General features: G+C 40.8%; 1 protein-coding gene across 3 annotated transcripts; it reads right to left on the reverse strand.

Moving 5' to 3' along the window:
• Positions 1–211: 211 nt before the first annotated feature.
• kdm2ab (lysine (K)-specific demethylase 2Ab) lies at positions 212–15,279 on the reverse strand. 3 transcript variants are annotated; one of them, XM_057850023.1, is made up of 23 exons: positions 15,035–15,279; positions 14,646–14,686; positions 12,066–12,204; positions 11,194–11,272; positions 11,060–11,106; positions 10,758–10,936; positions 10,581–10,687; positions 10,395–10,488; positions 7,702–7,855; positions 7,505–7,620; positions 5,911–6,037; positions 5,571–5,845; positions 5,390–5,467; positions 4,936–5,196; positions 4,713–4,841; positions 4,538–4,624; positions 4,222–4,455; positions 4,084–4,113; positions 3,023–4,005; positions 2,587–2,750; positions 2,301–2,447; positions 1,398–1,613; positions 212–1,306 (listed from the first exon to the last, which is right to left on the reverse strand). In XM_057850023.1, the coding sequence occupies exons 2-23, from the start codon at positions 14,679–14,681 to the stop codon at positions 1,125–1,127; spliced, it is 3,864 nt and encodes a 1,287-aa protein (XP_057706006.1). In that variant the 5' UTR covers positions 14,682–14,686; positions 15,035–15,279; the 3' UTR covers positions 212–1,124. The 3 variants fall into 3 exon arrangements, with proteins under 3 accessions (XP_057706006.1, XP_057706003.1, XP_057706005.1); XM_057850020.1 differs by having other exon boundaries at positions 4,222–4,458; positions 15,035–15,278; XM_057850022.1 differs by having other exon boundaries at positions 4,222–4,458; positions 14,646–15,278.

Consider the following 15,279-nt stretch of genomic DNA (forward strand, 5'->3'; position numbering starts at 1 on the left):
ACCTAGAATACGCCTACCAAATTTCATTCTGATCCGTCCACAAATAATACAGAAGAATCATATTTAGTTTGTGTCCTCCCCAATAAAAAGAATTAGAGGCCTGGATTAAAACAATGATCAGGACTATGAGGTGACATGGTAACCAAACTACAAACATAATTGACAATGATTTAAAATATATACAAAAAAAAAAAAAAAACATTATTACACATTGAAATTCATTGGTTTTTATTTTTCTTGAAAAATAATACATATAACATGAAGTTTAAAAACAATCCGAAAAATAATTATAATGCTACAAGAATCCCCGTTTTTGAACACCGAAAGAGGGAAATGTTTTTACACAAAATTATATATATTTTTTCCCATTAGCAGAAATGAGGCCACAGGAGCTGTATCTGCCATGAGCTTGTAGCAGGGCTCAATGGTTCAGGGCTCAATGTACTCAATGGATGCAAACAGAAAATTCTATTCCCCGACCAAACAGAACAAACCATACACCTCTAAATTGGACTCATGAAATTCTGTGGGGAAAAAAATTCCATCCCAGAAAAATATATCAAAACATGTGTGATATAACTAGATTTCTCTAAACAGTCTCTGTACAAAAACAAGAATTTGGAAATAATAGCACCTGATGTCTAATGGTGGTCTGAAATGCACCACTGAAGTGACACCTGCTCCTTGGCTTGTCATTGAACACTTATACAACATTGCCTCCCTCAACAACAATAGGGTAGGATCCAGTTGCCTGATTGATGAGACTCACTTTTATGTTCATGCATGTCTACCAAGTAAACACCTTTTACAACTTAGGGACTCCATTTCAAAATTTGACTTTAAAGAATATCAACTCGAAACTGCTGTGCATGAGGCAAAAAGTGACATGTTCAGATTAAACTGAAGGTGCAATTCAATGGATGTGTTGTTGATAACGTCTAATTAATTACCTATAATCCCCCCCTTCAAAAGGTCAGACAAAAAAGGAATCCTGAGTCTCTTTTTAGCTTTTACCAACAGCAGATAAGTGAGTAAGCGCTCTCTGTCAAAACCTCACCCCTGCATAACAGCGTTCCATGTGTACGTGAACGTCCTCACATTGTCATGTCACTTTAAATCCAACTTTAGGATATCCTCTGGATCAGTTTTTCATCCGACAGGCAGTAAAGCGTGTTGACGGATAACTCTGAGATAAAGGATTCGCATGCTTTGCGGGAAACTCCTTTACAGCCTCGCAGGTCGAGTAGCGATATACAAGACAGGCGGCGGAGATACTTCAGACATGTGTCTGTCAGCTTACTGCTCCCTGTCACACAAACAGCAAAACACGTAATGAGTGAAATTGGTGAGCTCAAGTGTAGGCTTGCAAATTGCAATTTCAATCGGCTGCTTCTCACCACACAAGTTGAGTTCTGTTAGCGTATTCCGGGTGGACGAACCCACCGCGGTCAGCAGGTTGATGGAGTGGTCTGTGAGGCTGTTGCAGTGAGAAAGGTCCAGTTTCGTCAAGTGGGGCATGTGGCGGATCACCAGACGTAGGGTGGAGTCGCTGATGTCCAAACCAGCAAGTCGCAAACACTGCATAGCCCTCAAATGACTGCGGTTGTCGCAACCTAAATACAGCACGGCCAGGAAGGAAATAGGCAAGTCTGACATCTCACAGGTATAGTGATTATGTTGTAAAAGAGGAGTGTCCAAACTTTTTTTTTCTGAGGACTGCTTTCAAATCAAATCGAAGGATGCAAGCGTCAACTTGAAATCATTCCACTTTCATTTGTTAAACAGAGGATTGGAATTGGGTAAAAAAAAGAAAAGAGTGGGTTTTATAATTTACTATTAAGGGTTAACTCACTGGCTGCCATTGACAGAGACAGACGCCAATGTCAGGTTTGACCCTGAGCTAGCAGAGAGGCACTGTGTAAGTGACTAGCTCTATCTAGTGTTAAAGATGAGAAGTACAAGGAAATGTAGACTGAATTTAAGATCGTATGAGCATTCTGAATACTTTCATAATTTACAGCAAGCCAGTTAAAACTGGGCAGTGGGCTACACTTGATAGTTTGGACACCCCTATTTTAAATAGTCGTACAATAAAAGATATTTTAATTAGTTCCTTGAACAAGCCCCAAAACAACCCATTTATACTTTTTTCCATTGTTTTTTGTTGTTACATTTTTCTTTTTATTTAAAATCTGAAATTTATCACATTACATTAGGATAAAATGATCATTTCTCAAGGAATCTAAAGTTGGAGCACTAGTACAGCAAGATGCCATGTAGTCATGTTAAAGAAGAGGCACCTGGAGGAGTGACCAAATCCCTGATCTGTGCATCTTTGACCCCATCTGCATACCGCACATCCAAAGAGCGGAGGAGAGGACTAGCAGAGGAACAGAGCGCAGAAATCGACGTCCAGGAACAACCTGCCAGCATCAGATCTTTCAGACCTGGAAAATAAAACAATGGAGGTTTGTTGATGTCCCAAAAAAGCTTGGGAAAGAAATTGGAACAGGAATACCTAAATGACAATAAGTGACAATGAGTAAAGCATGAATGTACAATTGGACATAAGGGTCACATAATTACCCGGAAGGCGGCCAACAAGCCAGCTTAGCTGTTTTTTGGAGATGTTGGTCCAGGAAAGATTGAGTGAAGATGGTTGCCTCTTTATAATTCCTGTTAGTGCTTGGGGCGTAACAGTGCGTTTGATACTCAGGTCAATTTGCGTCCAAAGCCGCTTATCAAGACACCTGCACACAAACATTGTCCCGAGGGGTAAGAACAGTAAAGTATATTTTATTTTTTTATGGCCAACAATTTTGAGTCGTATTGTATGATAAAATTTGCAGCATGAGGATAATTACTGTAATTTTAGGACTATAAGCCGCTACTCCCCCCTGCAGCTAAGTCTAGCGCAGCCTATTTTACAAGCAAGCTTTCTGGTGAAATTTGATGGATGCCCCTTATTGTCCAAAAATTACGGTACTATTGCATACACTGCACAAAAAAATCAAGGACTTACCATTTGTACCAGTTTTTGCAGACTGCCATACACACACAGAGATCTGCTCGACTCAAGTAGCGGAAGACAGACACCCACACTTCCCTCTCACAGTCCGGCCCACTCCCAATGCCCTCCCTGTCAACTTTGCCCCCTCCTTTCTGTAAGGCTGACAAAGGGATGCGATGGTGTGGACGCTCAGAGGATGAAGACGAGGAAGCACCATTGCTCAGCTTGGCTGTGCTGCTTGACTTTTTTCTTTTGGTGACACCGTGCCCCTCTGAGTGGTGGGAGGTGCGAGTGTGTCCACTGCGAGTGATTGCTGGCACGTGCCTGCTGGAATGTTTGTTGGTGTTTCTGATAGGCGGCCTTATGAGGGTTTTGTTAGGGTTGTGTGTTGACGAGGCGGCTGATTGAGGAGTGATTGCCTCAAGTTTAGGGACAATGGCTGTAGGCGCCTGTTTGTCCTTGGTTGGTCTTTGGAGTGTCACTTTAACCAATGATCCATCAGTGTCCTGCTCCATCTCATTGCCATCACACTCTGCACCATTTTGTTTGGTGTCTCGCTGCTCTTCCTCTTCTCTGTCTTTGGCTGCTCGACCTCCTTGCCTACACTGTGGCAGGTTCTCTTTATCGCCCGCTCGCCCACCATTTTGCACCCTCTCCTCTTCCTCTTCATCAGAGGAGCTACTGTTGGTGCTGCTGCTGCTACTGTCCTCGCTCTCTTCTTCTAACCCCTGATGATACCTACCACCTGTCGTTCCTCTACCAGCTCCTCCTCCACGAAGCCTCACCCCTCTGCCCCGCCCTCTGTGGGCCTCTCCCTTGGGTTCAAAGGTCAGCCTGGTAGAAGACTGTTGCTGAGGGGGTCCAGTCAGTCTGGAAGAGATTCCGAGAGAGGAGCCACTTGGCCACGAGGTGCCCCGACCTCTGCCCTGAGATAGTGTGCTCACTGGAGAGCGCAGGCGAGACTGCAACTTGGCACGCTCCATTGCTTGTTTTTGCTACAAGTATAAAGAAATATTATTCAACACATTTGGCCTTGCATACAGATTTATTGCACAAGTTTGTGTTGCACTTACTGCAAGAATTTTGCTGCGCTCTAGTTTTATCTACAATAATGAACAAAAATCAAATGGGTTTTTGGTTAGATTACATTAGTACACATAAGAACACCACTGCCAAGTTGTAAAGTATTTTAAGATTTGCCCATGGTTTACCCTTTTCTTGAGTCGAATCTCTAGTAGACTAGCTCTTTTGCGGTTTTGTCGATGCTGTAGTAGCAGTTTCTGAGAGGGTGGCGGGGCTGTGGGTCGGGACGTGGGTCCTGATGGTCTGCCACGTCGGCCCCGCAACAGCTTTTGTCCTACGCCGATACCTTCTCGATATGCAGGTTTGGTCGGGGGCAATGATGTTGAGCTCTCTGATGCTTCACTTTCCTCCTCACTAGAAGACTGCTGTGGAGTGAAGACATAGATCATGTCATTATAATGAGACTATGGGAGTTCAGTGGTTTGAGAAATAATAACTGCATACTTCTGATGCTGATCCTTTGCTGTTGTAACACCTAGGACATTCCCAGCAGCTCGGTAAATCGGTATTCATTTTCCCCTCGCCAGGATCCTGACAAAAAGCCAGTGAGTGTTGCGAGCAGGAACCAGAAAAGACAAAAACCTTTCGATAGGATTCCGTAAATTTGAACCAAACTCACCTTCATGCATCGCCGATGTGTTATCCGTGAGCAAACAGAGCACTCCATTAGTGTGTGAGTGCTTGGATGTGAGTCTTCTGGTTCCCCTTCTTCACAGATGGCACACCGGGCTGTATTTGGCAAAGCAGGCTATAGAAAAAAATAATTTGGTTTGAGAACATTAAAAAACTAAGTATTTTATTATTTGTTTGATTCAAAGAAATCCCAGGCTTGTCAAACTCACCATGAGACACTGTCTCAAGACGCAGCCCTTTTTCATTCTTCCAGGCCCACCAAACTTCCTCATGTCAAGACAGAATTGGCAGTCGCCACATTCTTTCCTGCGGCACCCGGCACAAGTCTTGCACCGCACACGCCGCCGCCTCAAAGCAGAGATGCGCGAGCATTTGTTGGATCTCTGGCTGGAATGCTTGTGTAAGGGATTAGCCAATCGGGGCCGGCAAGGTGGCGCTGGTGGAGGTGACGGGGGTCGGTACCATGATGGCTATAGAAATGATGGCCAGAGTGAATTTTTTTTTTTTTTTTTTTGGTAATGTACTGTATGTAAATCATATTGATGTCATTACAATAAGAAATCTACATTTTTGATTTCAGACACATTGATGCAGTTTTAATTGTTTGGGATAGAACTGTGAATTTCTTTTATAACTTTGCGATTTATAGCTCACAATACTTACTCTTTTGGGCCACTTGACAATGGGTTCCCCAGTGTAGGACAGCTTGGGGCTATCAGTTACGTGCTCTTTAAGTACAGCCTATACATGAACAGAGATGGGGGGACACAATGATTAGAAATTTGAGACTTATGTGAATTCAGTTCTGTAAGATATTATTATGTTGTATTGGCTAGATACCTACTCTCATATCTTCGAGTAAGGCTTCAGCATTCTCGATCCCAGAAGGAATGCACTTCTTGTTTGCAGGCAATTCCTCCAGCTTCCCTACAAGGTTCCACAGCCCCTCAAGTTCAAAAGGGGTCAATATATGCTGTGGTTTGATTATGTGATCGTTTCCGTCCATTTGGATTTCTTCATCTTCAGATTCCTTTGATTTTATTTCAACATCACAGTCAACACCATTAGTGGTACCATTGCCTGTATTGTTATTTATCCTGAGATCTGCTTGTGTCAGCCCTGTATTGAAAAAACTTGTAAATATCAAAGAGACAAGACAGAATACTTGTGTCAGGAATCCTAACCTATGCCAAGGGAGTACTTTTGGAACTCAGGGGTGAGGTGTGAGATGTTTGTCAGGCAGTAGAGGTATCGCTCCAGGACATACCAGCACATCTCATAGTAAAATGGGTAGCGAAACTTCGCTGGGACCTAAAAAGGACCAAAAGCACATATGTACGGTATATGTTTTAAAAATCCACTTCCTCAACAAAGTGGTAACCAGCCAAACCAGGATTGTTTTCCTAGAACAAATAAACATCATAATATTCTATACTTCACCGATCACTGGTGGTGAATGACAAAAAGTGTTGTGTAAATAATTAAGGGTGTAACAGTACATGTATTTGTACTGAACCGTTTCGGTACGTAGTCCTCGGTTCGGAACGGAGGCGTACCAAACGAGTTTCTGACGTAATGTAACCCTTACTTTTCGAGGCTGTGAGTTGATCAGGTTACAGTTTCTTTGTGTAGATTATATTTACTCCGTCTTCTCTACTATAATGAGGACCAACACAGTATGACAGTATAACCCAGAAACGTCAATGGCGCAGTTAAACGCGGGCGTTAAAGTCAATCAGCCAATGCACACCAGTCGCAGTGCGGCCGCGTGTTAGACGCGTCCCAGAAGCGGCTCAACAAGACGCACGCGAAAAGAACGGCAGAGTTTATTATTTGATGCGAGACGCGACCCTCCTGCGTCAATACTACTACCGGTCGCTAGAATCGGGCAGGCCGGAAGTCACTCGTGTAAAAATATGGTGGATCTGGTCGATTTTCAAACTAATATGCAATCGTAACCCACTTTTTGAGTCCATCAGATCTCTTGAGTGGTAGATCGGAACACAGTTGACTTGTCTTTGTTGATTTACTGCTGTCTTCTCTGCTATAATAATAACCAACACAGCCCCGTGTTCAATACAAAACCCTCCTACCACAACAAAACAAGTAGGAACTAATATTCACATAGGAACTAAAGTTATACAACATAAAATACACAATATAAATGAATACTACATCACATTTGTAAATATAAACACATAATAAAATAATAGCCATTTAAATAAAATAAATTGAAATGAGCTAAAACACCTGTAATTAAATAATAATAATACAAAGATCCTGCTTACACAATTAAATTTATTAATTTCTTTGTGGCGCTTTAACTTGAGAAAATCCACCAATAAATCTTTTGAAAACCAATCATAAGAAAAAAAAATGATTCATTGAGGCATTTCATTTGTAAAATACATGTTAAAATCTTTGTCATTGGGATTGCTTTTCTCTTTAGCACAGGACTTCTTTTTTCTTTTCTTTCAGAAAGAAAGCTGACCAATACGCGGGGTCTGAAAGGCAAATTGTTGTTGGATTATCTTTAAATACCCGCTACTTTTTGAGCAGAATTCTAGCTTTGTGTAGGCTAATGTTCCTATTGTTGAAAGCACAAAGGTGTGTAATAAAAAACTACCACATTTATATTTTGCATTTTGTTTTCTTACTGCACCGAAAATGAACTGAACCGTGATTTCAAAACCGAGGTACGTACCGAACCGAGATTTTTGTGTACAGTTACACCGGACCCCTATAAATAATGTAAGATTTATAGGTCGCGCTGCTTACCCGAGTGCGATCTTCAATACTGTAGATGTTGAGCTGCATGGGAATATTAAAGCTGTGAAGAAAATTGCCTCCAAACACTAGGGTGTCCTCGGGTGTGTACACAGCATGGATCCACCCTGCAATGACACCCCCCAAAAACAATGTTGTGTTTTATCGATGTAGCAGAGAGCCAGCATATTTATGGATTTGTGACCGACCTGAAGGAATCATGAAGGTGTTGCCCTGCTTGAGCTCAATTCTCTGGCAGTCATGACACTTGTCACCCAAGAATATGTCTCCCTGTTTTCCTGATAGAACCCAGTTCTCATACATCTCCAGGTTCTGAGGACTAGGTGGAATTAACCAAAACACCTGCAGGAGTCACAGGTGAAATGGCATCAGAACAGGTTGAAATAAAGTTAGGCAAAGATATTCACATTTATAGAATGGTGATAGAAGTACATTTTCATCTACTCGTGCAAACTGTAAATTTGCGCACAAAAAATTCCATCAGTTTTAAATGGGGACGTCCCGTTCTGATTACGTGATCAGAAATTGGGCCGATCGCGCCATTTCTCAGAGGATCGGAATCGGGTGAAAAGAATGGGTTTTTTAATTAAAAATAATATTTTTAAGGTTTTCTGCTTCATGCTCATACAGCCTCTCACTGCCCCTCCTGCTGCTTTTTTTGGTCAGCAGTAGGGATGGGAATCGAAATCCGATTCCAATTCGGAACCGGTTCCGAGTGTTTCGAGGCCTCGACATCACAATGAAAAAGCCTTAACGATCCCTAAAGACGCATATTGCATCGTGACGTGTCTTGTTGTCCAGACGCATCAAACTAGCATGGCGCCAAGAACCACTCGCTCCAAAGTTTGGCTACACTTCACCAGGAAAAAGGGTGAAAATGAAAGGTTACGATAGTTTAGCACGAGCGTTGCCGCCGTAAACATAACAATGACGTAGGTTCGAACGCTCGAAAGTGTGTCTTCACTTCACGAGGAAAAATTACAACAAAGCGACTTGCAGTCATTGCGAGATGGAAATAACTGCATCGGGAGGGAATAGACTGCACTGTCCTCACTGAGACGCTAAGGCTCAGTCCTGGCTATACAGCTAGCTAAACTCCCAAATGACGATGCAGAAGACGTTGGTATAATTTGCTGACTTTATTCAACCATCACTTGAAACTAAAAATAGAAATGAAACAAAGCAATTTCGTCCCCAATAACAAACAGGTTCGCATCAACGTAAATCAGCGATGATTAGCTGCTAACACAGTCATAACAAACAGTTAGCATACGTTCGCTAGCATTAGCACATCGTTTAAACCACTACACAACTGGATTTAAGTGTCCAATCGCGAGTGGAAACAACAACAACACAGAAGATGATACATACAGGCGTTGGCTCTGTGGATATTTTACAAACATTAACAAAGAACGTAGGCTCGTGGCAGTGTTTCCCTTTCTCACTAACTCGCTCACTGGCTTGGATGCGGCATTTCTTCTTCTTCGCGCTCTTCTTCGCGTGAGGAAGCGCAAGGGCGCCACCACTTGAGCGTGAAAGCGCCATAAAAACTAAAAAGGCATGCATTTCAATATACTGGTAAATAAAAACAATTCCAGAGAGCATTTTGAATTTTTTTTGTTTTTTTTTTCTCCCTCAGTAGTGTTATTTATTTCCTGGCCTTTTTCAGTGAATAACTCAAAGAGGGTTATTTGGTTATTATCTATTTAATTAATAGTGCTATTATTTTTTTTTATTATTATTATATTATATTATTATTTTTATTTTATTTACTTTTGTTCCGAGAAGAATCCACAGAGGGTTATTTGATTGTGGCTTTCTGAAAAACAATATTTTTTTTACATTTCGCACTCCTGCAATCGTCACACTTTTTCTGTTACAAACTGACCCCGGCCTCTCATCAGAGAAGGGAAAAGTTATTTGGCCCTCACAGGAAAAAGTTTGGGGACATTGCCAAAGGCAGAACAACGACCTATATGCCAAAATATACCAATATTTTTTATTTCTATTAGAAAAATGTTTCAGTAAAATGTTACACATTCTTGTGCATTTGCCACTTATTGCCACAGTTAACATTGAGGCTTTGGGCCTCTTTTGACCTCGTTGTGAGTTTGTAAGGTTGTGACTTCTGATTAAACAAACTTGATGCCAATCAAAATGTTTGTTCTTCTTTTTCCCGAAATTAGAATCGATAAGAGAATCGATAAAGAATCGAATCGTTAAGCAATATCGATAATGGAATCGGAATCGTAAAAATCGTATCAATTCCCATCCCTAGTCAGCAGTACACTGGACTTTGCTTGTTAAAGTTAACGATGATTGACAGGTGTTTAAGCCTTGATCTTGCCGGAGAAGCTTGGTAGCGCGATTTTGAAAGGCGCCGAATGTGTCACTCATCGTTTAGTTTGTTAAAGCAGTGTGAGCGGATTTGGGTGGACTCACTCAATAAAGCATTTAATAAAAACAAGCATTTTTCTAAGTTACTCTTGTTAAGAAAATAATTCAGATTATGAAGACGGCATGTTGCCACAGTAACATGTTCAAAACTTTTATTTATTTATTTTTTATTTGGAACAATACTTTTTTTTTCCAGTATCGGATCGGGACTCGGTATCGGCAGATTCTCAAAATCAGGTGACTCTGACTCGTGATCGGGACATCCCTAGTTTTAAATGTAGTATTCTTCGATATGATCTGCTGCTGAAAAACTACACTACGTACAGTACATGAATATAAAAGTGAAAATTAAGTCCACAAGACAATTTGCAATGTACTTCCCTAATATTTCAGGTTAGGACCCAAATGTCTGAAGCCCTGCTCTGTGATTCCTACAAAGCTTCAAGAAAGAAATTTTACTTAAAACTTTTCCCGACGCACTAACCTTTCCACCTCGGAGGATGTGGTACCACACTGAAGTGCCTCCAAAGTCGATATGGAAATCTGTGAAGCAGCCCTGAACACTCATTAGACAGTATCTGTGACAAGGGAAGGAAAGAGTGATCAAGACAGATCAAAGTGTGCATATTCAAGCAATGGAGTATGTTTCTGATCTTTCAAATGAACTTACTTCTGTACTTTGGGATAGTGCATGTCAATGATGGCGTTAGTTGAGTCTCTTTGTCGCTCCTTAAGGTGCCGGGGCCACATATTGTCTACCCAGTCAATCAGGTCCACCTGAAATAATCAATAACAAGTTCACCAGCAAGAAACAAACCATAAGGGAGAAGAGTTAATGTCTTCGTACTGAAGCCGGTCGCTGAACTAGATTCTCCAGTCTGGTGTGGCTGAACTCCAAGCTGATAACATTGTAAAGTTTTTCTCTTTCAGATGGCGGCGTCTCGTAGTAGCGCCGCCACTGCGCCATTGACATCTCGATGCCCTTCTGGGTGTTGACATCCATCACATCAACGATGCGCCGACTGCCTGTGATGAATAAAATGGCAGTTTAATTAATAAGCAGACTTGTCCAATCAGGTGGAATTAATGTTTCACAAGCCAAATATTCAGCTGAAAGTGTTTTTTGATGTACAATAGCCAGAAGCTTACCAACAAAGACCTTTACATCACTCACGCTAAAATCAGAGTCTGGCATTCTGTATGAGAAACAACATTTAAAGAGTTTTTTAATGCACGTGTAGATTCACATTTGCTTGAATGTGATATCTAGGTGAAGTACTAACTGTATTCCAAGGCCTTCATCTTTTTCAAAGATGATGGGATCCCGAAGCCCTTCGCGCTGGATATATTCAAATGTGAAGTCTGAAAATATGTACAAAAATGCAAAATTTCTGGCATAAAACTTCCCACCAAAGAAGGAGTAGATGCAACACAATGAGCAAAAAGAGGATAATTCAGAGCAACCATGCAAACCCCTAAGCTACCAAAACACATAGGGCCGTTAAACACTGCATTAAGTAATTGTGTGGCACAGTAACACTTTAACAGAAGTCTGAAACATTTTACAGTTGAGAATAAACAACTATGAATAGAAAATGATCTGGAAAATAAAATATCTAAAAAGTAATACAACAGCTACACAGTAGGAACACATGAACTGTCTGAAAACCAGAAATAAATCAGACCAATGTTATATACATCTGTCAGGCAGAATAGCCTAAAAGGTTAAAAAATGTAATATAAACTATACTATATATTTTCAGCAGAAATATTTGTTTGTTCACCCAGGTATGAAATCTGCAAAAGTTCTTTTACGCTCTTACAGCGTTTAGTGTCACAATTGACCCGTTTTCAAGTTTAGGCAAGCAAATATCAATGGTACTTTTTACACACCCAAACTTGAAGACGGGTTAATCTTTAGCCTAAAACAAAATACTGCAAAGCTTTTGTATTTTCAGGCAGAGTTAAATCACAGATCAAATTTGATCCACTAGCAAAAATGTGGGCATATTTCTAACACAATACAAGGACTAACTATGAGAGTATAAACACATAAATACTCTTCTTACACTGAAGTTTTATTCCTGAAATATATTGTTACCAAGATGGGATAGAACACGGTATGAGGGTTAGGCAAACCTTGTTGACAGCTCACCTTTTCCCTCCATGTGTTTGACCAATTCAGAGCCAAACCTGCTACACTGCAACTTTTCATCCAGGTCAAACATTCGTCTCCCTTCGATTTCGTCATCCGAGATTCCGTCATCCTGGTACCGCCGACGCGTACCGGTACGCTGGTGACAAAGAAGAAACATCTTAAAATCCAAGTCACATATAAAAAATTTTACATTACTGTTATCCTTATTGATGTCCTCTATCCTCCACCTTTCAATCCCCTGTGTCCGTCTCACCACCTTCTGTTCCAGAGCTTTTAGTCACTGTGCCCCGCAGCTCTGGAACTCCCTACCCCCCGATCTTCACAATATATCTACCCTCTCACTTTTCAAATTCAGACTCAAAACACACCTGTTTACTTTATCTTATCTACCATGATCCTCATCTGTTCCATCTTGACCTCCTGATTTTAATGTACTATTTCCCTGCTGATAATTCAATTTTTTGATTGTTTTGTTATTATGATTGCTGAGCTACTGTGTTTCCATTTTTCTTGTGAAGAGTGTTTGTGTGGCATGAAAAACGCTCTAGAAATAAAATGTATCATTATTATTATTATAGACTGTGACCACAGTTTCTGCTTGGCACGCTCAGCCTTACAAATAAAATGACTGAGGGAATTTAGTAGAGGTGGGAATCTTTCGGCACCTCACGATTCGCTTACGATTCAGAGGCTACAATTAGATTATAACTCAATTATTGATGCACCCCCCGACCCCCAGCTATTAGCTGCATTTAATGTTTCGTACATTAGTTCCAAAATTGTTAAAAAATCTTCTAAGGCTAAACCAAACTACTATTTCAGTATCAAGTTAACAGTTAAAAACAGTAAACAAAATACTCAAGTCCCCATTCTGTATCAGCAGCTTTAAACTATATTCAATTAATTTAATGTTGTGAATCAACTGTTAAAGTTGTTAAAATTGCTCCCGTTATCCCATAATTTCCCTTCTGTCTACTTTCGACATGTCAAAGTTTTAAAACTGTTTCATCATTTAAAGATATAATAAAGTCAAGATTTTCCCAATTTAGGAGTATTTTAGATAAAAAGTTATTTAGGTTCGCTACAGCAGAGCCTTCCAGAGAAGTCTAATGCTTTAAGATGGCGGATGTTTACTAACGCCGGCAAGTCTGTCATTTCGCATCTAGTTCTCTATACACGTTCTATTTTCGCCGTCGTCTCTCATTTCGCATCTAGTTTTACATATATGTGATATCTACCGTAGCATTATTGTGGCCGTATGTTTGTAGCAACTGGGCGTTGTTTGTAGCGGCTGTTGGCAGCAGTCAGGTATTATTGTTTTTTTATCTAGCGCAATGAGTTGAACATGATATTTACTCTCAGTCCGTTCCTTATTGCGTCCCGAAGACCGCGCTGACAGTTTTTTAGTTCCGCTTTACCTGGTATAATTCAATAATCGGAATTTGGATGTTTGTGAATCGTTCTTGAATCTTCCACGGGCGAATCGTGAATAATCTAAGAATGGGAAATTTCGCACGCCTCTAGTATTTAATACTAGGACCAGAGTAAGCATTCACGATGAACTCCTAAACCCACAATCTGTCTTTGTGATATGGTTGAGGAACTTGAGGGTATTATAGAAAATCCCCCAAAACATAATTTTTTACTTGTTTCTCAATGAACCCAGGAGTACAGCGGAACTGAAACATATCTAAGTTATGAAGAAAATATTTCTACAATCTTTTTGTTTTTTTTAACTTGAAACTGGTTGAATCCAAATCACAAATTCAATCAGAAGCTCAGGCCAGGTTGTCTCAGTACCAAACAATACAGTATGACAATAGAACAGGGGTTAATCTTCCTCACTTTGCCCCTCCTTGAAGTCAGCCCCCCTTCTCGCCCCCATTCAACACATGTAACATTGTTTGGCTAGACAGATGGATGAAGTGCTAAAACCGCAATCAGATATCCCCACCCCCACTCTAAGTAAACTATCAAAACTAATGTCTTCAAAACGTTAAATAAAAGTGCGTTGTGGTTCATAATTGGCACAAACAGTGCCATATATGATAACATATGCACATATTTTATGGGTTTACATTATGACATGTTATTAAAATATACAGTATTGTGAATACAGCATTATTACTGGAGATCATAATGAATTGAATTAAATGCTCTAGTGGTTAAATAATAGGTTTTTTTTTTTTTTTTTTTTACTTTTCCCAACTATAATTCCCCAAATGGCGTTTTTGTGCACCAATAAGAATGTAGTACAATATAAACAATAGTTTAGACAAAAAAGTAGCAGATAGTGGGTGTGGAGCAGGTCACAGTAACAACACTGTCAAGTCAAGACAATGAACTTGACCGTCTCGAACTTAGGAGTCGTTCAGACACGATCATTGCTGCCGTTTTACGACCCACACCAAGTAAAACAAAAGCACGACGACTGCCACAGCGTCAGCACCCACTGCACGAATCCATTTAACAAATACCATTTCGTCTACACGTTTAAAATCTGGTTCATATCCCATCGCGAATCGCAATCAGCTGCTTTTAGCGACACAGAACAACATAGTCGGGAATTGTACTTACCAGGCGTTTGCTGTACCGCGTATGAGGATCCTCCATAGTCTCTAAACGACAGGCAAAGGCTCATGAGAAGGCGTCAAAAATGGAAGATAAAAAAGTCCGATATAATCCAATGTTTTGGTCCCGTTTTGACACTTGGGTTCTTCTCAGTGGCAAAGCTAGGTACACACAGCTAAGCTAATGCTAGCATCCTGTTCAAATACTGTTTTAATAACACAGAAGTCACGTCAGGTAGTATCGACGGGGAGTGATTTAAAGAGTTGTATTCCGAAACAGCGTTGGTATTTACGTGGTGGAAACCACACTGCGCAATGGGCTCGCCCTGTTCCGATTTCTTTGATGTCGTAGCAAGCTACCTAGCCGATGTTAGCAGCGGCAGTTTAGGGGTTTACCTCGACGTTGGGACGCCGTTTGGTCGCAGCAGCCCGAGTGACGTTTCACAAGTTCAGTGTATGCAGCTCCTAAAACAAGTTCATCCTCGTGTTACTTGGCCGCAGGTGTGATGTATGTTTCGGTTTATTATTACGCGATAAAGTTAGAAGGATTCGTCGCTCCGAGCCGCCATTTTCAGCTGGTCTACAACACACATAAATCCGAGGAAAAAAAAAAAAGCCCACATTGATGAGCCCGCCCTCTC

The sequence above is a fragment of the Corythoichthys intestinalis genome, chromosome 11 (genome assembly GCF_030265065.1).
Source record: "Corythoichthys intestinalis isolate RoL2023-P3 chromosome 11, ASM3026506v1, whole genome shotgun sequence".
Lineage (NCBI taxonomy): Eukaryota > Metazoa > Chordata > Actinopteri > Syngnathiformes > Syngnathidae > Corythoichthys > Corythoichthys intestinalis.

What these genes read in the sequence shown, in the direction of transcription:
- kdm2ab (XM_057850020.1), bottom strand. Translation starts at nt 14,681, where the DNA reads ATGGAGGATCCTCATACGCGGTACAGCAAACGCCTG. An exon ending in CACCTTCATGATTCCTTCAG is followed by an intron (nt 7,621 to 7,701) that starts GTCGGTCACAAA and finishes GTGTCATTGCAG; the next exon opens with GGTGGATCCATGCTGTGTAC. An exon ending in TTGTCAAGTGGCCCAAAAGA is followed by an intron (nt 5,197 to 5,389) that starts GTAAGTATTGTG and finishes TCATTTCTATAG; the next exon opens with CCATCATGGTACCGACCCCC.